Source organism: Triticum dicoccoides, unplaced genomic scaffold (genome assembly GCF_002162155.2).
Source record: "Triticum dicoccoides isolate Atlit2015 ecotype Zavitan unplaced genomic scaffold, WEW_v2.0 scaffold128626, whole genome shotgun sequence".
Lineage (NCBI taxonomy): Eukaryota > Viridiplantae > Streptophyta > Magnoliopsida > Poales > Poaceae > Triticum > Triticum dicoccoides.
Window position 1 is genome coordinate 4,460 of NW_021190438.1, and position 25,103 is coordinate 29,562.

Genomic DNA, 25,103 nt, shown 5'->3' on the forward strand with positions numbered 1-25,103 from the left:
GACACGCAGACCGGTGTTGAGACCGACACGCAGACCGGTGCTGAGACTGATACCGGCGCTGAGATTCAGACCGGCGCTGAGACCGGTGCTGCCTCGGGGAGCGGAGCCGGTGTAGAACCGAAAGCAAAGAGGCAACGGGTTCCTAACAAACTCAGGACTACTAGACTGGTGGTCACGGAGGTGGACGATGGCAATTTTGAGCCAAAGGCGCCCGAGGAAGCGCGCGCGTGCTACGGCAATCAAATAGGCTGCATCATACGGACAACCGCCACCATCAACGATGAGAATCTAAAGAAGATAGAAAATATGAGGAGCTCCCTCCTAAAGAAGTTTCACCAGATATTCTTGTTCTCGAGCCGGAATGAGAAGGATTATGAAGATCCAGACAATGACCCGGCAATGAAGAAGATAAACAAACACGCCATGACCAAGTTTAGCAACGCGTTGGCCGCCTGGAAAAATCGAGTGAAAGCAAAGATCAACGACGGGGAACCCTACTCCGAGATTGTAAAGGAAAGTCCGACAATCACGGAAGAGCAGTTTCAAATATTCAAGAAGGCTTGCGAGGCCGAAGCTGCCAAAGAAAAGTCTAAGTACATGAAGAGGCTTCAAAAGAGGAACATTGGGACCCACCACCTCAGAAGTCGTGGTTAAGGCGAAAAGAGGTCCAAATGGGCCAAGGAGGACGCGGAAGCCGCGAGTCTGGGCATCCCAGACCCCTTGGCGGATTTCACCGTCCCGCAGGAGCGTGACGTCTTGAGGGCCCGCCACCGTTGGGACCCACTGAAGAAGGTTTATGAGACAACACCGGTCATTACGGAGTTCATGAGACTGCTGGTAATTTTAGTTTCTGATCAATTCGACTGCACATGTTAGTCATATTTGTAAACGATCCTTGTACCTTTTGCAGAGAGAGCAACACCGGATTGCGGCCGAAAGCGACTCGCCGTCTGAGGCATTGGCGAGGCCCAAGTGGGACACTCCATTCAACCGGGCGTTGAACATATTGAAACGACAACTGGTGGATACTCGACCGTCGTATGGACGCGTGCACGGTGTCGGAGACGGCGCCACGTGGAAGAAGTACTACCGTGAGACCACGGAGGAGAAAAAGGATAGATGGAGGTTAACTGAAGAAAGCATCGACAAGAAGGTTGAGATTGCGGTTGAGAAGAAATCATCTCAGACAGTCGCAACAGCGGTAGCTGCCGCAAAACAGGCGATTGCAGATATATCTACTTCCTTGGTGACGGGCGTTCACACTTGGACAAGGGAAAATCCAAAAAAAATGCAGAGGACTTTCCCCTTGCTGACTTCTTGGCAGCACATGCTCCCGCACCGGCTCCCGCACCTGCTCCCGCACCGGCTCCCGCACCGGCTCCCGCACCGGACGTGCTCGATGGTGCCTCCTCTTTGGCTGAGCTCGACGCCCTCACGGTATCTGCCACACTGGCCCCCTTCAATATAAATGTATAATCTTCCGTTTTCGTTGCCTTTCGGATGTCTCACGTCGCAGACTTTTCTTTGCAGGCCGACGAAACCCCGTGCACCATATTGTACACCATCGGCGAACAGAAGGTGGAGGTGGGGAAGGGGACGATAATGGAGCCAAAGGAACCATTGTTCCACAGCCGGTCGATCCCCCCGAACGTCTTCAAGGTTTCCGTGGCTAGTGTCAAACCGGGCCACGAGAATTTGCCTCCTCTAATACTAGTGGGGGATGACGACGAGACCCCGCGGCGGCTTGGTGATTGTTGCAATGGGTGGGTCCTGTTGTGGCCAAAGAGTCTGCTTCGTCTGGAGGCGGCCGGGAGCACACCCACGAGCACGCAGCCTCAGCAAGGTATGAACATCAACACCCCACCTACCCAATTAGCGTCGGGTGTCGGGTTGGGTGATAGCGGACGGGGTAAGCGGGTGGCTCCATTAGAGGCTGATGACGTTGCCATGGATGAGGATGAGGATGACGATGGCGCTGAACAGTATGTCTATACTGGCGCCTCCTCAGGGTTTGAGCATCATGAGTTGGTGCCTGAATTACCGTCTCAACGTGTTATTGACGACCATCCGGTGGTAAAGAAGCCTAGGAAGAGAGCGAGGAAAGGCAAAAAAGCTGATTCTATGATCCAGCCGCCTCAGCAGTCTCGGCTTCAGGACCGTGTAGATATCCCCGATGCAGATAAATGGCATATCCCCGGTCGACCAATCCTACCTGAAACAGCGCTACGGGCCAGATTCGGCGATCTAAGGAGACTTCATGACGATGTGCTGCGGGTAGAGAAAGGCCTCATCGCCTCGAAAGATCCAGGATACCCACTCTACGTGGTTAACGTTCCGCAGCAAATGTCGTACGTCGAGGGCTTCCCCGCGGATAAGTTCTTCCTCCGATTCGATTACATATTCGACATGTTTCACGTGAAGAAGCTGGATTTTACTTTTGTCCGCCTTTATGCCTTGCACATGAGCTACATCATTGGGGTTGAGCAGATACGTTTTATCTGTGTCGCTGACCCGTACTACATGCACGAGGGCTTCTTGGGAGTCTGTGCACAGCATCGTGAATACGCGAGGGATTACATCGTCAGTTTCATGCTCGCCAATAAGGACAAGGAGGCGATTCTCGTGCCTTATCATCCCGTGTAAGTCATCCGCGCTGCTATCCTTCCTTCGATTTTCAATAATTCATTTGCACGGTGGAGGCTAATTAATTTGAGGTGTACTTATTTTGCGCAGCGGCGGGCGCGCCGTCCTCATCATCCTCTACCCCCGATTCTCCCACGCTCTTTACTTGGACTCGTCGAAGAACATTCACAAAAAGGATTACACCCACATCAAAGATGTTCTCGACAGTGCTATGTTTTACTACCAAGCAAGGGGTGGAGAGGTTAGGGACAAGAAGAGAAGGGGCGGCAGGGCCGCCTTCAGCCATAAGACCGACTTCTGCTGCATCCAGCAACCAAACGATTCTCTTAATGATGGATTCTATGTCCTACACCACATGCTGGAGTACCGACGGGATCACCAGAACCTTCACATGGCACCTAGATCTAGCGATGCCCATATTCTGCAATGGGCAAAGGACATAGGAGATATCGAGGATCATCAACTTCGAGCTGAGTTCTATAACATCCAGCGCGAACTTGCCCAAATCATTATGAATGAGGTCATCGGAAAAACAGGGATGTTCCATGCAGAAGGACAAATGTCGCGGGAAGACGTCCGAACATGGATAGCCTCTCAGCGTCTCGACATGAAGCCTTTCACTAAGCTCGATGACTATCTCCCTGACTTGGATGGATGGCACGACATGATGGAGTGATTGTCGATATATGACAATGTGTCCGTTTAGTCCATACTTTCTTTTATGACAAAACTTTGAGTTATGCACGGTGAAACTTTATTTGTGATGTAATTAAATCGTCCTCCTCCTCGACTAGCGAAAATCACTCTAGTTAGGTCATTTTGGGTACGATGAATTTTGTTATTTATGCTTATGATATGTTGTTTCTATTTTTGCCAAGTCTGTCTCTTTGTGTTGCTCAACTATATATGTTGCATATCATCGACTCATGTGACGATGCAGGTGCATAGATCATAAATGGCGAAGAAGTGCTACGCCAGGAGTATATATACGACAAGTGGCCGGAGTGTCAGGCCCAGGTGTACTGGTTTTCGGTTTCTGAGCGACACGCAGTACTTAGTTTAGGTTCACGCTAATGCGAGAGAGGGATACGAACTCATGTACTCAAAATGATAGCTATTTTTCGTGTATATCATTGTTTAGATGGATGACGATGTATTTGCAAGTAATCGAGACTTGTATCGCTATTTTCGAGATTGATGACGAGAGACCACTTTGTGTTGGATGATGATTATGATGATGACATGATTTGATGAGACTAATTGTATGTATATGCTATGATTACATTTGTATGTGGATGATATGCTAAAGATTATTGTATAAAGCCTATTCAAATGCAAAACAAATAAAAAACAAATATGCAGGGAAAAAAACTAATAAAACTAGTAGTAGCGAGGGGGGGATTTAACAGTAGCGCCGACTTACCAGTAGCGCTTCCCTGTAAACGGCGCTGCAGATAATATCAGTAGCGTCCTTTTCTAAAGAGCGCTGCAGCTATTCATGTGTAGCAGTAGCATGGGTCAACACGCGCTACTGCTATACGTTAGCTGTAGCGCCTTATTAGTAGCGCCGGTACCCGCGCTACTGAGAAGGCCAAAACCCGCACTGCCGCTAGGCTTTTCCCTAGTAATGTAAGTTAGCTGTAACACCTTACCAGTAGCGCAGGAACCCGTGCTACTGCTAGGCATTAGATTCGTGCTACTGCTAGGCTTTTCTTTATTAGTGCGTACGCGAGTTTTCGAGCGAAAACTTCGCGTTATCGGGTGTTGGCACCGACGGCGGCCAGCTTGCTTTCTAAAGAAGTCATCGTGGGTCTCGTGCTTGTGCCAAGCTTTGGGTGACAACCTTTGTCTGTTTGCTCGGACTCGACAGCGGCAATGTTTTCCACCGTCGCCCTCTTTGGGGTGTTGTCGTGAAGTTCAGCCATCGTCGGTTGGGCCTCAACGAGGTGTTAGGCTTATTCTCGGCTCATGTTATATCTTTTGATCTGCTTTGTAAGAGTACCTCCACACACCTTTTGAGTAATAACGGCGGGCAGGTTGATCTTATAAAAAAATTCAAAATGAAGAAGTGATTCACTACATATACAGTAGTAATGATTTATGAGAAATAAAAAGGTGTCTTGCTAAAAAAAGAAATAGAAAGTGTTTGGGGGCATTTTTCGACTTTGGGCCATGTTGTAGGCAGAAAAATAAAGTCTGCGCTGGCCGCTGGGTCTCTTCTCTCTTCGGTCAGCCACCACCGAGTTGTATATTAGTTGACCTGGTCAGTGGTCACACACACGCACTGTCGACAGCGGTCTGCCTGGACCCACCCAAATCGAATTTTCCGTGAGACCTTGAGACGGGAATGGCGGCGCCGGCGAGCCCTGGCGAGGACATGGACGTGGAGGTGGAGGCCTTCCTGGCGTCCTGCGCAGCGTCCGCGTACGGCGCCGCCGAGGCCCTGCTCCGGCGCCTCGACGCCCCCGCCTCCCGCGCAGCCGCACGGCGCCTCCTCGGAGCCGTGCGCCGCCGTTTCACGGATCCAGCCGCCGGACAGGACTGCCTTCGCGCCTTCAACTTCCGCATCATCCCCGACGACCCGCAACTACAACAACAACAAGGTCCTCTCCTCTCCTCCCTACCCTTGGCCGCTTGTCGACTTATCCGCGGTTAATTTGTGAAGATTAGAGACAGAATTATCTGGGTTCTTTTTTCCATTTTTCTTTTGAGGCGAGCGATGCTTTATCCACCAGAAGTTTATACTAAGTAGTAGTACTATACTGTCTGCTGAGAAACTTCTTCTGATTTCTTTGTTTTTGGCAGAAGCAAAGCAATCCTGCCTAACCTATCGTCGTAATTAACAATGATGAACAGCCATAGATTAAAATCGCGGGAGAAACAATTTCACGGCGGCCTCTCCCAACAGCTATAGCGGCCGCCATAGCGGGCAATTGCGGCAAATAGCGGAAATTTTTCTGGTGGAAGAGATGATTCCTAGAGGGTTTTGCTATTGGTTGAGCCATTTATAGGGATTTGTGGAGGATTTCGTGACAGCAACCATAGCGTAGCGGCGAGGCTCTCGGGCAGCTATAGCGCAGGTATCACGGCTATTTTGCGGGCTATTTTAATCTATGTGAACAGCATTAAAATGTTGTATCTTTGTGTCTACTGCGACAAGCCGACAAGTGCAATTTGCAAGACTCTTACTTACATTTTCTCCTGATTGAGTTTGCTATGTGTATTTATAAATAAAAAAAATTATTAATTGCTTCATGTATTATCTTTGGTTGACACAATGTAATTGGTAAGCACTTCCATTGTTGTTTGATAACAAATTTGCTTCCCATAACTTGATGGATTAATCAACTGCTTCTAGGATTTCGGCAAATAACAACGATCGAGATGCCTGGCATTTTTGTTCCTTGCTCCGCCGCGTTCTACGAGGGCCTCGGACAGCAACCGGATTCCATTTTCAGGGACAAGACAGTAGCAGAGCTGGGATGTGGGAATGGATGGATGTCCATTGCACTTGCACAAAGGTGGTCTCCTTTCAAGGTTGGTATCTCTTCTTCTGTCGCTCGATACTTTATCTTGCTCCAAGCGTGTTAGACAAGTGGGAGTTGTAGCAATTAACATCTTTACTCAGGTTTCATGACTTTTGGCCCATAGTCAGTGTCCTTTGAAAACAAGGGGATGACAAGTTATATTTTTGGGATTTTGTCAGAAAACGAAGCTGAGCATTGTTTGTTTCTTCCCAGGTCTATGGTCTGGATATAAACCCAAGAGCTATCAAGATTGCACGGATAAACCTTTACTTGAATGCACTAGACGATGATGGTCTACCAATCTACGACGGGGAGGGGAAAACTTTGCTTGACAGAATTGAGTTCCATGAGTCGGATCTTCTTTCTTGCTGTAGAGACAGCAAGATAGAGCTTGATTGCATTGTTGGATGCATACCACAGGTATGGTCAGCTGTTAACATCTTTGGTGAAAGCAAGTTGTTGCAGACCAGATTTGAAGAAACATACTTTATCTGTTTTTCAGGTTCTTGACCCCAATCCAGAGGTGATGCCAAATATTAAAATTAACACTTCAAGTGAGGAGTTCTTGTACTCTCTGTGCAACTACTGTTCCTTTCAGGTCAGTTGAAAGACATCTTCTATGTGTCTAGAAAATGTGTTGACATGTGATTTGTTCTCCAAGCTCGTCTAAACAAATGACTGATGGACTATGGAATTATTAGTATCTGTAATATTCACTTATGATCTGTTAGATACAGAGGTTTTGATGCTTTTGTGAATGACACATAGGTCCACTCAAGTTAGTATGTCTTATGATTGCTGTGTGCTGTTCCAATTTCCTTTTTTGGGGGGTTTGTTGTGCTTTTAAACTTATTGCATATTTTACTGCATACAGGGTGTTGTTGAGGACCAATTTGGCCTTGGGTTGATTGCTCGTGCAGTTGAAGAAGGGATAGCTCTCATAAAGCCTATGGGTATCATGATATTCAGCATGGGAGGCCGACCGGGTCAAGTTTTATGTGAACGCTTATTTTTACGCCGTGGATTTCGCATCAATAATCTCTGGCAATCAAAACTTATGCAGGTGAGGGTTCTATGACAGACCAGGTGTTGATTAACCAGCAAATCTTCTGTATGCCAGCATGTCCTTATTTGGTCAACGATATGCACTTCGAGTTGCATTATACTAGCTTTTAATATTTACAGCAGTAGATTACAATGGCATTTTTATGTAGCATCATTACCAAGTAGGTGGGTTCTTTGCAGGCTGCCGACACAGATCTTTCAGATTTAGTTGAAATCGAGAAAAATAGCCCACATCGATTTGAATTCTTTGTGGATCTTGGTGGGAATCAACCTATCTCCGCACGCACAGCCTGTGCATACATGAAATCTGGTGGCTGCGTTTCACATGCTTTGTCTATGTATAGTTGTCATCTTCGCCAGCCCGACCAGGTTTGTGTGTGTCCTTTTTAAATTTATCAAATTATAAAATATAAGGGAGGGGAGACTATTAATGTGGAGTATTTTCAGGTGAAGAAAATATTTGACTTTCTTAAAGATGGATTCCCTGAAGTCAGCAGCTCCCTGGATTTGTCCTTTGATGACAATTCTGTTGCTGATGAAAAAATTTCCTTCCTAGCATACCTAGCTAGCTTTTTGAAAGAGAACAAGTCCAATCCTTGTGAGCCTCCAGCTGGATGTTTAAACTTCCGGAATCTTGTTACTGGATTTATGAAGGCTTACCACCACATCCCGTTAACTCCTGATGTAATACTTGGTGTCTTTTTTCCTTCACAGTTATGCCTGTTTATACTAGAAATTCGTATGACTGACTTGCTTGTTGCATCTATCTTATGCTTCATATCATACTCATTTTTCTTTTCTGGTGCACCAGAATGTTGTTGTATTCCCTTCTCGTGCTGTAGCGATAGAAAATGCTCTTCAGTTGTTCTCGCCCGCGCTTGCAATTGTTGATGAACATCTGACCAGACACTTGCCCAAACAATGGTTAACATCTTCAACAATTGAGGTACTTTGCTCTGCAGCTAGCTTGTGCATTTGAGACAACACTTCTCTGGCGACACATGTCTTTTCCGTGAAGAAAAATAATGGTGACAAGAATGCTGAAGGTACTGCTTTGTTTTTTTTTTTTTCAGGAAAGAGCAGATTGTACCGAAGCTGAAAACATAGTGACTGTAATTGAATCACCACGTAAATGTGACTTGCTGATTGAGTTTATCAGGAAACTGAAGCCTCAAGTTGTTGTTACTGGCATGGCTCAGTTCGACACTATCAGCACTGCTGCTTTTGTGAACTTGCTAAACGTAACGAAAGATGTTGGTTCATGGTTATTCCTGGATATTTCAGAGCATCTGGAGTTGTCTCGTGTGCCAAGCTCTAATAGTGTGTTGCGATATCTTGCTGGAAACACCCTACCTTCGCATGCAACTGTACTGTGCGGTTTAGTAAAGAATCAGGTGACATTCAGTGAACCTACAATACCATGTTATATTGATTAGCCTGTAATTTTAATTCAACCTTTTTGTATTCTTACATCTTACTTTGGAAACTTGCTCTAAATGTTTCCGTTTGCTTTATCTTGCAGGTTTATTCTGATCTGGAAGTTGCTTTCACCATTTCTGAACAGGCGGCTTTCAGCGAGGCATTGTCACAAACTGTTGAGCTACTGGAAGGGCACACTTCTGTGATCAGCCAGCAGTATTATGGCTGTCTTTTCCATCAGCTGTTAGCATTTCAAAATTGTGAGCCGCATGCGCAGCAAGAGGTAACCGAACTTCTCTGCAATTACCCACGTCACTCATCCGCACGACGAAATCTGATGTCTAAAAGCATTAGTCACTTCAGCTACTTTTCTTTTTAAAATTTGGAGTAGATCCTCCTTAGTTGGATAAAACCTACTGACATGAACAGCTAAATGTATTACTAGGACATTTTAATGTGTTTTCATCTTATTATTCTGGGTAAAAATGATAATATGGTCAGGAATCTATGGAGTATTGCTCTTCGAAAAAGTGTGGCCTCTGCAATATTTGTGGCCCTATTGTTTGCTTTGGTTCATTGTCTTCTAATTTTTCCTTGCTCTTTTTCAGAGACAACCTGCATTAGTGCTGCCTCAGAGGATGATAGGATTTTCTGATTCTGCCATATCTGCCATAAAAGAAGCTGATTTTTTCCTTCCCGATTCCAAGGAATCTTATGTCATTCATATGGATTTAGATCGCAGCTTCTTGCCGATACCTTCTTCAGTGAAGGCCTCCATTTTTGAAAGCTTTGTTAGGCAGAACATCATGGGTTCTGAAACTGATGTTCGATCCGGCATTGAGAGGCTGTTGAAACGTAACTATAATTACCCGGTGGAATCTGATTCTGAAATTATATATGGTAATACCAGTCCGGCACTCTTCAACAAGCTTGTTCGTCGCTGTGTGCAAGAACGAGGCACCTTCGTTTTCCCCTTGGGCACCAATGGTCATTATGTCTCTGCAGCAAAGTTTCTGAACGCAAACACCTTGACTATTCCAACAAAATCAAGTTCAGGCTTTAAGATTGAACCGAGTGTTCTACAGGACACACTTAATAACGAGGAATTGTTTTCGTTTTCGACGGCTTGGGTGTATATTTCTGGCCCCACAATCAACCCTTCTGGTTTCCTGTACAGTGCCAAGGAGATAGAAGAGCTGCTTTCTATCTGTGCTAGAAATGCAGCTAGGGTAGTGATAGATACCTCCTTCTCTGGTCTGGAGTTCCAAACCGATGACTGGCCCTTCCCTTGTGTCCAGTTCCCATTCGATAGCTGGCCTTGTTGGGATTTAGAAAGATGTCTTGACGCTATGGCTGGCCATGTTGCCCCTGTTTATCTGCTCGGAGAGCTGTCGCTTGAGCTTACCATGGCTGGGCTTAAATTTGGGTTTCTCATCTCGAAAGACCGGTCCTTGGAATATAGTTTCCCAATCTTGAGTCAGCCACCATGACAGCCCACAACATCCCAGCCACAGCTCTCGAGTGTCTGTTATGTGGCTGAAAGACTCGATGCTGGCCAAACCAACCGCCTACATTGGCAAATTATTCAGGGTCAACGGTTTCGAAGGCACGCTCAATGGTTGCAACATCAGGGAGGTGCTTCTTAGATCCACTGGATTGTGTATAAGTAGCAGCACATGGACCGGAATAACAGACTACTGCCGGTTCAGCTTTGCCCTCGAGAGTGGTGAATTCAAGCGGGCAATGGATTGCATAACTCGGTTCAAGGAGTTGGTTCTGGGAGGCTCAGATGAATTGTAACAAGTGCTTTCATCGTCGTGAAAAGTAACAAGGATAAAACCTACAAATGTGATGGCAGCTCCAATTTGGCGCCACAATCCATAATAAATGAGCCTTTTATGAGAGAAATCTTCTCTATTTATTTTGTGACTACCTTGTCTTCTGCGAGATTAGGAACCAAAATCTTTAACGACATTAATGTGTGGCTTGATTAACCCTTCATTCGGTTCAAATTTCTTGTTTTTCATTGTTAGATTCTGACTTTTCACCACTTGCTGCAATTTCTATTGTGGATACGGTAATGGTGGAATATATTTAAGCATTTTTCCTGCATACTTTACCGTAGATACTTGGATACTCTCATTTTTTTTTGCGAAATCATATGGGAGTTTTATTCCAAACTTATAGGGTTACAATCGAGAGGCAATAAGTCCTCACAACATGGAGGACATCTGCACATCCACACCGCAGTACATGACTCAATACGGCTATAGTTTGCCATACAATCTGCTACCCTGTTTTGAGCTCTACTAATTTTCTGTGGAACAAACTCCCTTTCATTCATCAATGTCTTGATTTCTGCTACTAGGTGTCCATAAGCCGAACAAGACAAGCTATCACTTGAGAGGATTGATAGCGCTTCGGAAGAATCAGATTGCACCATTACTTGCCGTTCTGTATGTTGTAACGCTAGGGCCATCCCCTGCATAAGTGCATGAATCTCCGCCTCCAACGCCTCGTTACAATTAAAAATAACACAGTAGGCAGCAAAAATTACCGATCCGTCGTCACGCCGCAAAATCATACCAACACCCACACTGCCATCCTAAGATGAGTAAGAGCCATCAACAGACAAGGCAGTCCAGTTTGGATACTCTCATTTGGTGGCATTTCATATCGTACCCATTTTTCTTTTTGTACATATGCTATGTATAAACTTTAGTAATCTACTCCTTCCGTTCCTAAATACTTGTCTTTCTAGAGATTTTAACAAGTGACTACATACGGCGCAAAATGAGTGAATCTACACTTTAAAATATGTCTACATACATCCGTATGTTGAGTCCATTTGAAATGCCTAGAAAGACAAGTATTTGGGAACGGATGGAGTATAAAACAACGTCAGAATTAAGATAAAAAATCTCCCCTCAACTCCTAGTGTTAATATGTCGTAGAGAAGTGCATATTTTCAACCCTGAACTCTAGGGCTAGTTTCATCTATAACCCTAAACTATGAAATCGGTTAAACTACACCCTCAAACTATTAACACCGGTTAAATTACCCCCCCTCGGACGGTGGCAACGTGATTTTTTGTGATGTTGCAACTCAGTTGACTAGTCAATATTGATGGTCCCACATGCCATAGTAAACATATATTTTTCCTCGTCCCGCTCTTTTTAGGAGTAGAAGCTCGATGGACTACCCGCATTTCCTCCCGTCCACGTCATGCTTCCGGGTTGACCAACCTTTGCCTCATCCTTTCACCGAGCACAATGCAGCACCGTGGAGAAGCTCGGGCTTGAGGTTGTGGCCATCCGATTTGGAGAAGACTGCAACACCATGGTGCACGGGTGGTTGTGTCGTTGTGGTGACGGTCCTTGGTGCGGTGGGGCACCATGTCACTTTGGCCCCTACATGAGAGCCTGCGCTTGCTCCGACCAAGAATGTGCCCAAGGTAGACAAGAGCGTCGGGCATAACCCTTTTTCATTACCTGAATGACGAAAATACGAAACAGTTAGTCCAACAAGAGTTTAAGGAGACCGGAAAGGGGAAAGCAAGTTCAAAGCATTGATGGAAACCCCATCACAAGTGCTTGTCATTGAAACACCTGATATGGGGCGAAAATCCATCGACACCTAGCTAACTCGACTAAACATAAGAATATCAAACGGCCCACACACGATCTCATGGGCTTCAACAGGCTCACACGGGAGCAACATAAAACAAACCAAAGGTGATTAGCTCGCCCAGAATCACCAGGAACAGCAAGCGCAGGAGGGTGAGCTGACTAATCATCGCAACACCGTCGACCGCAGCGCAGATCCTCATGCCTCATCATGTTGGTCGCATTCTCCTTGAGCATCATCCCACCACGCTCCATGGCTTCACGGTCACCACCTTTCAGCAAACCTGCCCAATATTTGTAAAAACACAAGAGAACACAATTTCAAAAGGAGAACCTGGGAAGTTTGAACTCGAAGGTAGCACCGTTACGGCAGTTTTATATTACCCAACCATATAGCATCGAGGCAAACCTGTTTACGGAGAAGATCAGAACTGGGCCGGGGAGAACTCACACCACGCTTATCATTGATCTGGTAGGGGGTATATATACAGCTTAGTGCTACCTGCCTACCTAGTGGAGATGATGGGGTGGAGAAACTACCCGACGTGCGCCACGATCTGGCAGCACGAGCCAGAGCACGTCATGTACGCGGTGACTATACAGAGGGCGTACACGATGGCATACTACTGCCTGGAAAGACTGGAACGGAAGTCGCAGAAGGCATCCGTGGGCAGCCCCTAGGTCATGATGTCGGCGAGCTGCTGGCGCGTGGGGATGTGAAGGACGCGGAACTCGCCGAGGGCCACGCGCTCGCGCACAAAGTGGATGTCAAGCTCCACATGCTTCGTGCGGCGATGGTGGACGGGGTTGACGGAGAGGTACACCGCGGACACATTGTCGCAATAGACGATGGTCGCCTTGTCGACTGGCAGGAAGAGCTCGCCGAGGAGTTGACGCAGCCACACACACTCCGCCACAGTGTTGGCGACGCCGCGGTACTCGGTCTCCGCGCTGGATCGAGACACCGTTGCCTGGCGCTTGGAAGACCAGGAAACGAGGGTGTCGCCGAGGTAGATGCAGAAGCCGGAGGTGGAGCGCCGGGTGTCGGGGCAGCCGACCCAGTCGGCATCGGCGAAGGCGTGAAGATCCAGTGAGCGCGGGGAGCGCAGATGCAGCCCGAGATGTGTCGTGCCACGTACATACCGAAGAACGTGCTTGACCAAGGCGAGATGGCACTCGCATGGGTCATGCATATGCAGGCAGACCTGCTGCACAGCATAGGCGATCTCAGGCCTGGTGATGGTGAGGTACTGCAGCGTGCCTGTGGTGCTGCAGTAGGCGGAGGCGTCATCCACACGGGGCCCGTCGACAGCGGGAAGCTTGCCCTTGGTGTCGACGTGCGTGGGAGAGGGCCGACAGGTGTCCATGCCGGCGCAATCAAGCACGTCCTCCTTATACTGTTGTTGAGAGAGGAAGAACCCCACGGTAGTGCGCGTGACCTTGATGCCGAGGAAGAAGTGCAGTGGCCTGAGGTCCTTCGTGGCGAACTCGCCGGTGAGCCCGGCGATGATGCGTTGGAGCATAGACGGCATAGACGCGGTGAGCACAATGTCATCAACGTAGAGAAGAAGGTACGCCGTGTTCGAGCCGCGGCGAAGCGTGAATAGGGAGGAGTCTGAGCGCGTGGCGGAGAAGCCAAGAGTCTTGACGAAGCCCGCGAAGCGAAGGAACCAGGCGCGAGGCACCTGCTTCAAGCCCTAGAGCGACTTGGAGAGACGGCAGGCATGTTGAGGACGAGCTGGGTCGACAAAGCCGGTGGGTTGAAGACAGAAGACCTCCTCGTCCAGAGTGCCGTGCAGGAAGGCATTCGAGACGTCGAGCTGGTGCACGGGCCAGTCCCGCAACGCGGCAAGCGTGAGGACCGTGCGGATGGTGGCGGGCTTGACGACCGGCGAGAAGGTCTTGCCGTAGTCGACGCCAGCACGCTGGCGAAAACCGCGCACGACCCAGCGAGCTTTGTAGCGGGCGAGGGAGCCGTTGGAGTTGGTCTTGTGCTTGAAAACCCATTTGCCGGTGATGAGGTTGGCGCCAGCGGGACGCGGAACCAGTTTCCACGTGCGGTTGCGGACCAGCGCGTCGTACTCGTCGCACATGGCGGCGAGCCACCGAGGATCGCGGATGGCAGCGCGAACGGATGTGGGAACTGGCGAGATGTCCAGTGAGGCGACGGCGGTGGCGCCGTCGTAGTACTTAGGGTTGGGCCAGAAGATGCCGCGTTGTGCGCGCGTCATCGGCCTGGAGGGTGCCGCCGGCGGGAGTGGTGACGGAGCAGCGACCGGTGAGGACGAGGCAGACGAGCTGGAAAAGCTCACGTGGGAGCGAGCACCCGCATTTGAATGCGGTGGAGGCGCACAACTAGGGACGTCGTCCATGTTAAATTGTGATCCAAATTATATCGTATTGGACTAGACGTAGTAAATACGGTGTGGGCCTTTGCGTTGGTACCGATGCGTACGAGTACAACTTGTTTACTTGTCTTACAAGGACTCATGTATTGCCCTCATATATAACTCATGTAGTCGCACCTCAGACGGTCTGTCGTCTCGTGCTTGTTATACTCCATCATAGAGATTGCGCCTTCGTGCGCTCGTGGTTTTCTCCCGCAAGGGTTTCCACGTAAAAAACTGTGTCTCTCTATCTGGTTTATTTCTCGTTATTATCTAACAAGTGATATAAAAGCTGAGACACAGATACGAGATTAAGATAAGAGAATTAGGGTTACAACGTCCTGTGCGCCGCCGCTGATGCGACCTGGCGATCCAAAGCCAGATCGATTAATCCGCCGAGACCGACAGGAAAACAATCTGCGCTGCTGCGTCGCCCTACAAAGCTGTGCGCTATCGACCGAGCCGCCAGTCCGATCCGCCGAGCCGCGCGTCGCTGCACGTGCAAGCCCCAAGTCCCGAGGCAACATCGATCTGCAACGCTGCTGCTATTTCTTCGCATCCACTGATCCAAATCGTTCTCACGTGAAGACAAGTACAGGAGCACTACTTGGATTTGTTACTACTACATCTCACGTGCAGATTAGTACAGTTGAGTATTAGTAATCAGTTTTTTCTCCTCAATTGCTATATCCACGCCAAGGCTACCAGGTGCTATCTATTTCTAGTTCTTTGCTCTGCATATTAATTCTGTCAAGAATTTTTCTACGGGCTTGTACTACTTTGTGTACACAGATTTAATCTACTCATGGCATTCATGAAGTCTGATTTAACCTACAATTATGCAGTAATAAACACATTGAACACTCTTTTGTCATTACAAGAAATTGTGGACAAGTCCTAAAATTTTGCAGTAAACACCCTAAAGTTTATGTTTTCTTACAAACAAGGCCAAAATTTTGGCAGCATAACGCGTCGGGTGAGGAAGGATCGCGTGGCTAATTTGGAAAAGAAAAACAGCGCATGTCTTCTGTATTGTACTTCACATGGATGGGAAATTACCCACCGCATGTCTTCCCAGCTGATTATGTAGAGAAAGTAAGTATCATAGTGACGACTTCAAGATGGTACTTCATCCAAATAAATGGCTAACTTGGAAATGGAAAAGGCAACTTTTTTCTGAAAACACCAAACTATTTAATTAAAATTTGCTTAAATTCTTAATATGGAAATCACACATAGGTTATTCTTTCATTACAAATTAAATAGTTGACAAATAAATCACACACAGGTAATTGCTCAAATTTTATTATAATTTTTTTTGTAACAGGAAATAAGGTTATACAACATAAGGCATAGGCACCCTTTAATTGCAAATTAAGGCATCCGTCTTTGTGACCATATACTGCACCAGAAGTACACATATGTTTTACAGAAAATTAGGACAGTCACTCAAAAATAAAATAAATTATGATAGTACTGCTGATGGATGAGCCAAAACCCACCAAAATGTTGAATGTATTGATGAATCAAGGAAGAATGCCGTGTGGTACCATGTGTTAAAAACATCATATCCGTGCTAGTCAAAAAACACATTCTTAGGACGCCTATCATGTTATTGGCAATCACATTAGCACTTAAAAACCATATCAGGTACGAACATCGAATAGCAAGTAGAAGGAACCAACAAGAAGTTTACGTTTTTCTACAAGACAAGAAGTTTTAGCGGCAACCCCATGTTCTTTCTTCAGTTATAAATAGGTGCCGTTTTCTTCAGTTTCAACGGCTAGAAAACTGTACACCAAAAGTTGGTATACACATGTTTTTGCAGAGATATTGTCTCCTATGATGTATGCTTGATATAAGTGACTATATGTGTTGCTAGACAATAAACCCAACAACATGGCCCAACGGATGATTTTTGCGACCAGGAATGTTGCCGTTGCGGTGACAAGCCCATGGCACTGTATAACATACATGCTAGAACATAAATCATATCTCGTCCAACCATCACTACAAGATATTTTTCTTATTGTTTCTATCCGGTGTCCCTTTCGGTGAATAGACAAAAGAAATACACTACTTGTCTGAAAGTTAACCGATGAGTGTTTAGGATTCCGGCAAAATCAGTCAACTTAATCATCTCCACATGGCAGCAACATCTCAGCGCCTACATGCACACACTATACTCTGAAGAGAATTCTAACCAAATCTGTAGTCGTTGATCACCAAAAACACATAAATTATGTTTCCCGGTCTATCTTTCTCAAGGTAGCCAGGATGGACGTTCTCACCGCTAATGCATAAGTATATAGGATGGAAAATTCCACTAACCTTTGTCTGGTCCTTGTCATCTGAGTCTTCAGAAACGAACACCCGGGCCGTCTCATGGCACATGATCGTCGACGGCATCCGGGTTATTTGCTGTCCACCAACGATTTCTTGCCTGCATCTCCATCGCCACATCGACATCTACTAGATTCATGTGCATCACTACATCACAAGATTAAAAAAAAACTTGTCGGTTTAAGTGGCACACTATGCCAAGATTTTTCTTGGAAAAAGATTAGATCTAGAAAAGGGCATATGATGGTACAGAGAGGAGAACTAACAAGCCAGGACGAGTTCTAGGAAGCAGTTGGCCTGTGCGCAAAGACGGTCAGATGAAGAAACCATGGTCGGACTAATTTAATATCCACCGCAAACAGCCGCCGGGCAGACTAGCTAGTCCTTCTGGCAGGCTGTCAGCAGCTTGACCACGCGTAGATATACTCGGTTGTGGAGGAAGCAGCATGTTGGGTTGAGGAGAAAGGAGAAGGTGGAGGCGCGGCAGATTAGAAACGCGAGCAAAGCGGCAGCTGTTATTTACAGAGAAGCGGCTTGTTTTCGGGGCATGGCACACAAACGGGGAGGGATGGAGCGCTTGTTTTCGGGGCGGAGCATTAGCGGTTATTAATGCGGCGCTGGTTTTGTGGGGGATTGGTTTCGAGGAGGAAGACGATCGAGATAATTAAGGAGGAAGACGAACGAGATTGACTAGTATTAGATAGACTCCGTCCGATCAGGCCCAAAAGGAGGGAGTGTTCAGTATTGTTATTTTGGGCGAAACCAAACAGGCTGGGCCAGACTGTCTCAATTTTTTAACGTGTTTTTTTTAATATTATCCTTTACAACACAAGCAATTTTGGATGGTTTTACTTTTGTGTGTGCCCCTGACGTTATGTACCAATCTCATTAGCAGTGATAATATGTTGCAGAAACAAAGAGCAACAAGTTATGTGGTTAGCATCCAGGATGCAATCAGGCCCCGGGCAGAGTTTTCTTGTCTCTTCACGAAGCTGATTTGGTAGGATAGGATGCAAAGAAGCCCCCCCAGCATGCGCTTGATTAATGTCGCTGAATCCGGAGCCAGGTATGATCCATGGACAAAATTGAGCAATATATTGTGAAACCAGCATTACCACAGCAACTCAGTCTCCAAATTTATTTTTAAGAGACTCGTCTGAGCATCTCCACGGCAAGAAGAGTTAGAGAGGAGAAAGCTTAAGTAGTGTGGCTCGGGCATTTCATCGAACACCTCATGTGCATAGGAGGTGAGCTAGAGCATCACAAAGCCCCCCCTCGCCCGCCAGAGAAAAACAGAGCACTGGAGTGCTCTGCTCGCGAGCGAGGGGTATATATAGGCAGCACTATTGGTCCCGGTTCGTGACATGAACCAGGACTAAAGGGAAGCCGTTGGTCTCGGTTCATGCCACTAACCGGGACCAATGATGGTGGGCCAGGAGCCAGGCCCATTGGTCCCGGTTCGTCCCACCAACCGGGACCAAAGGTCCAGACGAACCGGGACCAATGGCCCACGTGGCCCGGCCGGCCCCCTGGGCTCACGAACCGGGTCCAATGCCCCCATCGGTCCCGGTTCTAGACTGAACCGGGACTAATGGGCTGACCCGGCCTGGACCGTTGCCCCCTTTTCTACTAGTGTCCTTTGGCCGGACTGTTGGACTATGAAGATACAAGATTGAAGACTTCGTCCCGTGTCCGGATGGGACTCTCCTTGGCGTGGAAGGCAAGCTTGGCGATACGGATATGTAGATCTCCTCCCATTGTAACCGACTCTGTGTAACCCTAGCCCCCTCCGGTGTCTATATAAACCGGAGGGTTTAGTCCGTAGGACGGACTACAATCATACCATACGCTAGCTTCTAGGGTTTAGCCTCTACGATCTCGTGGTAGATCAACTCTTGTACTACTCATATTATCAAGATCAATCAAGCAGGAAGTAGGGTATTACCTCCATCGAGAGGGCCCGAACCTGGGTAAACATCATGTCCCCTGCCTCCTGTTACCATCCGCCTTAGACGCACAGTTCGGGACCCCCTACCCGAGATCCGCCGGTTTTGACACCGACAGCCACCCATAAACCAACAGGGACCAATCAATAGATGAAAAATTCTCAAGTGCAAAAACAGAATCATGACGAAAGATCATGCCACAACCTGCACAAAATCTGCAGTTACCAGCAAAGTCCTGATATAGCATAATCTCCTAGTTTTACACATGAGGATTCGACACTACTGTATAAGTGTAGCATGATAAACTAACTGCAGTCCACTGGAAACAGTTAGGTTGACATCTGGTACAGAGCAATCCGGCTTTGATAAACAACTATGCAAAGGTCTTCTTCCTTGTCCCGTCACTCTGCTCTACTGGCCAGCAGGGCCAACAAGAACATCCTGAGCAGAGGCTTCATTCATGCTGCCTTCCTCGGCACCGTTGTCGCCCCCTTTTCGGATCCTGATCTTGTACTTGAGCTCAAACTCGGTCATCTCTTTCTTCTTCGTCTCCAGAGCCTCCTTCATGCGAGCCACCACCTCTTCAAGGCCCTCCTTGTTCCGGTACACGGCCGGCAACACTTCCTTGATGGTCCTCTCAACCAAGACCCCACCAATCATTCTGTAGCAACGCCTTGTTGGGTCCAGGGGCTCCATGGCGCCAACCACAAGAGAGTGCTCGCTGACTTCCATCTCCAGCTCCATGATCTTGGTGTAGAGCTGCTTCATTTCCTTGCGCATGTTCGCATAAGTGTTAGCAACCACCTGCTCGTTTATGGTTTCGCCACCTGCTCTGCTTGCCATTTTCCTTGTGATGAACTAACAACACCTGAAGAGAGAAAATGAACATTTGTTTAGAATCAGAACTAGGTAAAAATTATATTGCAGCGTCAAAGTAGCCGAGTGATAATGTCTTAGAAGATAATTGTTCGGGTAGCAAAGAAAAAACAAATAATAGTCCTAACACACAGAGATGGCAATAATCACCAAGACTTAACACTCAAAAGACAAATATACTGTTGTAGCAAGAAAATTACCAGGAGCATCAAAGGAAACCATATCGCTGAAGCATACCAACAGCGAGCAATCTTGTAACAAGTGTATTGAAGCAAACAACCAATGGAGTGTTTTCAGAAATATCATGAGAGAAAGTTGATATCTGCAGAGGAAAAGTATCCAATTATAACTTTCTATAGATTTCGTACACCATGCTGCCATGACTAAGGTTGATAGGTTGCTACAAAACTACCAGCCTGAATGAATTACAAAGGCAAACACCTAGCTATTTTGGGCTATTTCGTCCACTGGAATTAGAATTACTTATACTGTTCTGCCATTCTGCTTGGTGCAATAAATTATGAGAAAACCTGTAACTGCAGCATAGCAGCCCTACCCAGCAACCAGAGACATTGAACCCCTTGTGGTTCAAGACTCACCGAAGATAAAAAATAATATCTAGAACATCAATGATCAATGTTGATAAATGCATACTGGTAACTGTAACATCATCATATGCCCCAGAGAGCGGTCATCCAAGCTATGCTGGTAACTGTAACATGATGAAAGCTTTAAATTGGCCTACACAAACAAGTATTGCTCTGGCATATAACTGCTACCAGAACCCATGCAAAAGATAATTCACTGCTATTTCGAGTTTATGGGCCTCACGTGTCCTGTTTGAGCTATACAAGTCCACCACTAATCAGCCAACCAACATAGCAAAAATGTTTGAGTTAAGCAAGTTCGGAACTCGCTGTTTATCTTTATCTAGAACAAAAGCAAAACACCCAGCCATACATGACTATTATGACATAAGCATCATTAGGCAATGTCTCTTGCTTCAGAGGCAATTTACACAAGACGTGTGGTCATCCCTAGTTATGGCACAAGCTTGGTACTAAAGAGAGATAACATGCAAACAAGGGCAGCAACATATCTGGAATGGTAAAACCTCTGGCAAACATGGATTCAAAGAAGAAGCTGGAACTGCTGCTGATTTGCTATGGCAAAGAAAGCTCAGGACATCCCTCCTGCGACCCAGGGCATGCAACAAAGTAACTCCTCTCGCTTATAAATCACTTAAATCTGAATTGTAGATCATGATTTTAAGTGGTCCATTACCAATTTTCAGCATCACAAGCATGAACATGCGTTCTACAAAATGAGCATGAATATCTGCTCAATACTAACTTGGCAGCATCCAATGCTAGTTTTCATCATCACATGGCAGCACACAACAGATCACAGTACATGCACAAAAGGAGGGAGGAGGGAGGAAGGATGAGGGAGCCTGTACCTTGCAGCGAACGGGGTCTATGTACAAAGTTTCATTTCACGTATTGTACAACAGATCATGCCACATACCATATTTTTTAATTTGTTGGTCTATGTACTAGTCTTATTCTATAAATGAATTATCAAAACTATGCGAATGTATAGCTTATGGCCCCCTTGTCATCCCATGCATGCACCTAGATGTAGGGTCGATGATAGGTATCGGTTGAATAAATGTGTTTGGACACATCTCTATCAAACAAAGTTTGTTTGGACATATGGCCTGAAGTGGACTTGACCATAGATGGCATGTGCTAGAGTACTACCATACATCAGTGTGCTGTCATGTACTCCGTAGTCCTACCAGAGAACATCTGGGTACATTATGTAGTTACAAATTTTATTGGCATGATTATCATGCCAAGCTATATATATTACAACAGTAAGGAGAAAAGCCTTTTACCGATAATGTGGTGGATACATGGACATCACTTTTTTTGGTAGATGTCATCAAAGAGCTAGCATGTGTTTCTGAGAGAGAGAGAGAGAGAGAGATGGACACACACACACACACACACACACACAGAGAGAGAGCGGAAAGTTTAGCATGGTGTCGATATACGTTTACAATCAAACAAATTGTTGCTTGAAATTTGTGTTAGACATATGGTGTCATATAGACATTAAACAGATCGAATGGATACTTATGAATTTTTCGCGAGGACTAACATGGAGCCTTGAATGGTGCATCCAATTAGTAAATATAGATACAAGATGAAAAATGTCTATTGGAAACCACCTCGATGATGCGAACCCATGAAAACAATGTTTAGAGGTTTCAAAATGTTCCAAAAAGTAGCATCTGTTAAGTATATGGTGTTACGTAAACATGTAAATTTTCAAGTCCAAAATAAATTGCATTTGGGAAAAAGAAAAAGGAAAATAGTTAAATGAATAGTTCCAAACAGTAAAGAACCGCTACTGCTGAAATATATATCTCCTACACCTTAATTTGTATGTTTTGTATATAAATTTATCTAAACATTAGTTATTCATATTAATATAAATTATAGTACAAGATCAATCAACTATTACTTTGCATATACCACCTAACCTGATACACGGACATAAAAGATGATCCAAAATTTGATTTCACGTATTGTACAATTAATTATGGTACATAACAAAAAAAAAGTTGTATTGTTTATTTATGTATTAGTATTATATTAAAAATAAATTATCTTCCTTCGCAAAGAAAGAAAAAAACTTATGCACTATACTAATGTATAACTTATGGCCCCAAAGCTCGTCATCCCATGCCTGTGTATCTAGATGCAGGGTCTAGAACCAATCGAATAACTAACATGTGATTGGATACATCTCCATCAAAAAAGTTATTTGTATGTACATATGGCCTGAAGTGGACGTGATAATGGATGGCATGTGCTACGTACGAAAGTGGTGTAAGAGAAAGAGTACTACTGCACAATGAGTGTGCTGTCGCGTACTCGTAAGTCCTAACGGATAATGCCAAGCCATGTCAATACTCTCAGGACAATAATATATAGTACAATTACTCAAAGCATGCCCCTGTTCATGGTGTGTTGGTTTGTGATGCTATTATGTACTCCATCCGTTTTTAAATATAAGTCTTTGTAGAGATTCCACTATGGACTATATACGGAGCAAAATAAGTGAATCTACACTCTAAAATGCATCTACATACATCTGTATGTGGTCCATAGTACAAAGGCTTATTCTTAGGAACAGAGGGAGTATACGAGAAATATCTTATGAAAACTACCTCAATGATGCAAACCTGTGAAAACAGTGCATAGTGATTTTAATAAATCGAAATAAAATCATCATTTGTTAGGTAAAAGGTGTTACATGAACTTGCAAATTTTCATGTCCAAATCAACTGCAGTTTAGAAAATGAAAAAAAGGTAAATAATAAAAATGAAAAGTAAGGAATAGTAAAGAATCACTATTCATGCTGAAATATACATCTCTTCAACATTAAATCTCTCTAAGTCCATGTGCATGTATAACCGTTAAACATGAGTTAGAGATGTATTTTCATGAGTTAGGATTAGGAAATAGAAAAAAACATGGATAATAGTCCTATCATGATGCACATTGTTAATAGCTTTTAATTTTTACACATTTTGTATATAAATTTATCTAAGCATCAATTCCTATATTAATATAAATAAGGGACAAGCTTGAGACAAACTTTTTCGGACGGAGGGAGTACCACATAGATCGATCAACCATAACATTGCATACCACTTAACCTGATGTACGAACATAAAAAAAATGATCCAAAGTTTCATTTGACGTATTCTAAAACTGATTACGACACATACCATAAATTTTAGTATTGTTGATTTATGTAGCACTATTATTTTCAGAATAAATGAATGTATAATTCATGGCCCCAGAGCTTGTCATAATATGCCCGTGTCTAGAGGCAGGCTCGATGACATGTACCAATCAAAGAATTAAAATGTGACTGGATACATCTCTGCCAAACAAATAGAAATTGGACAAATGGCTTGAAGTGGACATGACCATGGATGGCATGTGTACGTACGAAGTGGTGTGAGAGAAAGAGTAAAATGCACAATGAGTGTGCGATCATGTACCTACGTCCTAACAGAGGGAGAACATGTGGGTACCTCGAGTGGTTACAACTTTATTGGCACGACGTTAACGTGAAGCCACATCAATACTTTCAGCACAACAACGGTACATTTTCTCAAGGCACCCCCATGTTCATGATGTGTCGTATATAAATATTGTGGAAGCCACCTCCACAATGCAAACCCATGAAAACAATGTGTAGAAGTTTCAAAAAATTCCAATAAAAGTAGCATATGTTAGGTAAATGGTGTTACATAAACGTGCAAAATTTCAAGTCCAAGATAAAATGCAGCTGGGAAAAATGAAAAAAGGTAAATACTTAAATGAGTAGTGTGGAACAGTAAAGAACCACTATTCCTGCTGAAATATAAAACTCTGGAACCTTAATTATATCTGAGCCCATGTACATGTGTAACTGTTAAACATGAGTTAGAGATGTTTTTCGTGCGTTTGAATTAGAATTAAGAAAACATGGATAATAATTCTACCATGATGCACACTGATAATAGTTTTTATTTTCTTATATGTTTTGTATACAAATTTATATAAACATTAGTATTGCATATTAATTTAAATAACAACACAAAGATTGATGAACAATAACTTTGCATACCACCTAACCTGACATATGAAAATAATAAAAAAACACATTTCAAAGTTTCATTTAATGTATTGTACAACAGATAATGCCACACACCATTTATTTTATTGTTGGTCTATTTATTAGTGTTTTTCTATAAATGATTGTCTACACTATACGAACGTATAGCTTATGGCCCCAAAGCTTGTCATCCCATGCCTACACCTAGATGTAGAGTCGATGACCGGTACCAATCCAATAAATGTACGTTTGGACACATCTCTATCAAACAAAGTTTCTTTGGACATATGGCCTGAAGTGGACATCACAATAGATGTCATGTGCTACGTACGAAGAGGTGTGGAGAGAAAGAGTACGACTGCACATCAGTGTGTTGTCACGTACTCTGGTGTCTTATCGGAGAACATGTGGGTACATTGAGTGGTTACAATTTTATTGGCACGATTATCATGTCAAGCTATGTGTATTACAACAGCAAGGAGAAAAGCCTTTACCGATGATGGTGGATACATGGGCATCACTTTTCTTTTATGGAGGTGTCATTGAAGAGCGCGCATGTGTTTCTGAGTGAGAGATAGAGAGAGAA

General features: G+C 45.0%; 1 protein-coding gene, 1 long non-coding RNA gene and 1 pseudogene across 3 annotated transcripts; 1 reads left to right on the plus strand and 2 right to left on the minus strand.

Annotated features, from left to right (window-relative positions):
• Positions 1-4,990: 4,990 nt before the first annotated feature.
• LOC119343465 lies at positions 4,991-10,537 on the plus strand (annotated as a pseudogene).
• A 1,024-nt stretch (positions 10,538-11,561) lies between these two features.
• LOC119343460 lies at positions 11,562-17,657 on the minus strand. 2 transcript variants are annotated; one of them, XR_005166111.1, is made up of 4 exons: positions 17,278-17,657; positions 17,000-17,158; positions 12,413-12,565; positions 11,562-12,146 (listed from the first exon to the last, which is right to left on the minus strand). It is a non-coding gene; the product is annotated as an uncharacterized LOC119343460 (long non-coding RNA). The 2 variants fall into 2 exon arrangements; XR_005166110.1 differs by having other exon boundaries at positions 11,562-12,565.
• Positions 17,658-19,195: 1,538 nt separating this feature from the next.
• On the minus strand, positions 19,196-19,800 carry LOC119343463 (probable prefoldin subunit 2). Its single transcript, XM_037614399.1, has one exon. The coding sequence runs from the start codon at positions 19,798-19,800 to the stop codon at positions 19,369-19,371; it is 432 nt and encodes a 143-aa protein (XP_037470296.1). The 3' UTR covers positions 19,196-19,368.
• Between the last annotated feature and the right edge of the window lie 5,303 nt (positions 19,801-25,103).

What these genes read in the sequence shown, in the direction of transcription:
- LOC119343463 (XM_037614399.1), bottom strand. Translation starts at nt 19,800, where the DNA reads ATGGCAAGCAGAGCAGGTGGCGAAACCATAAACGAGCAGGTGGTTGCT.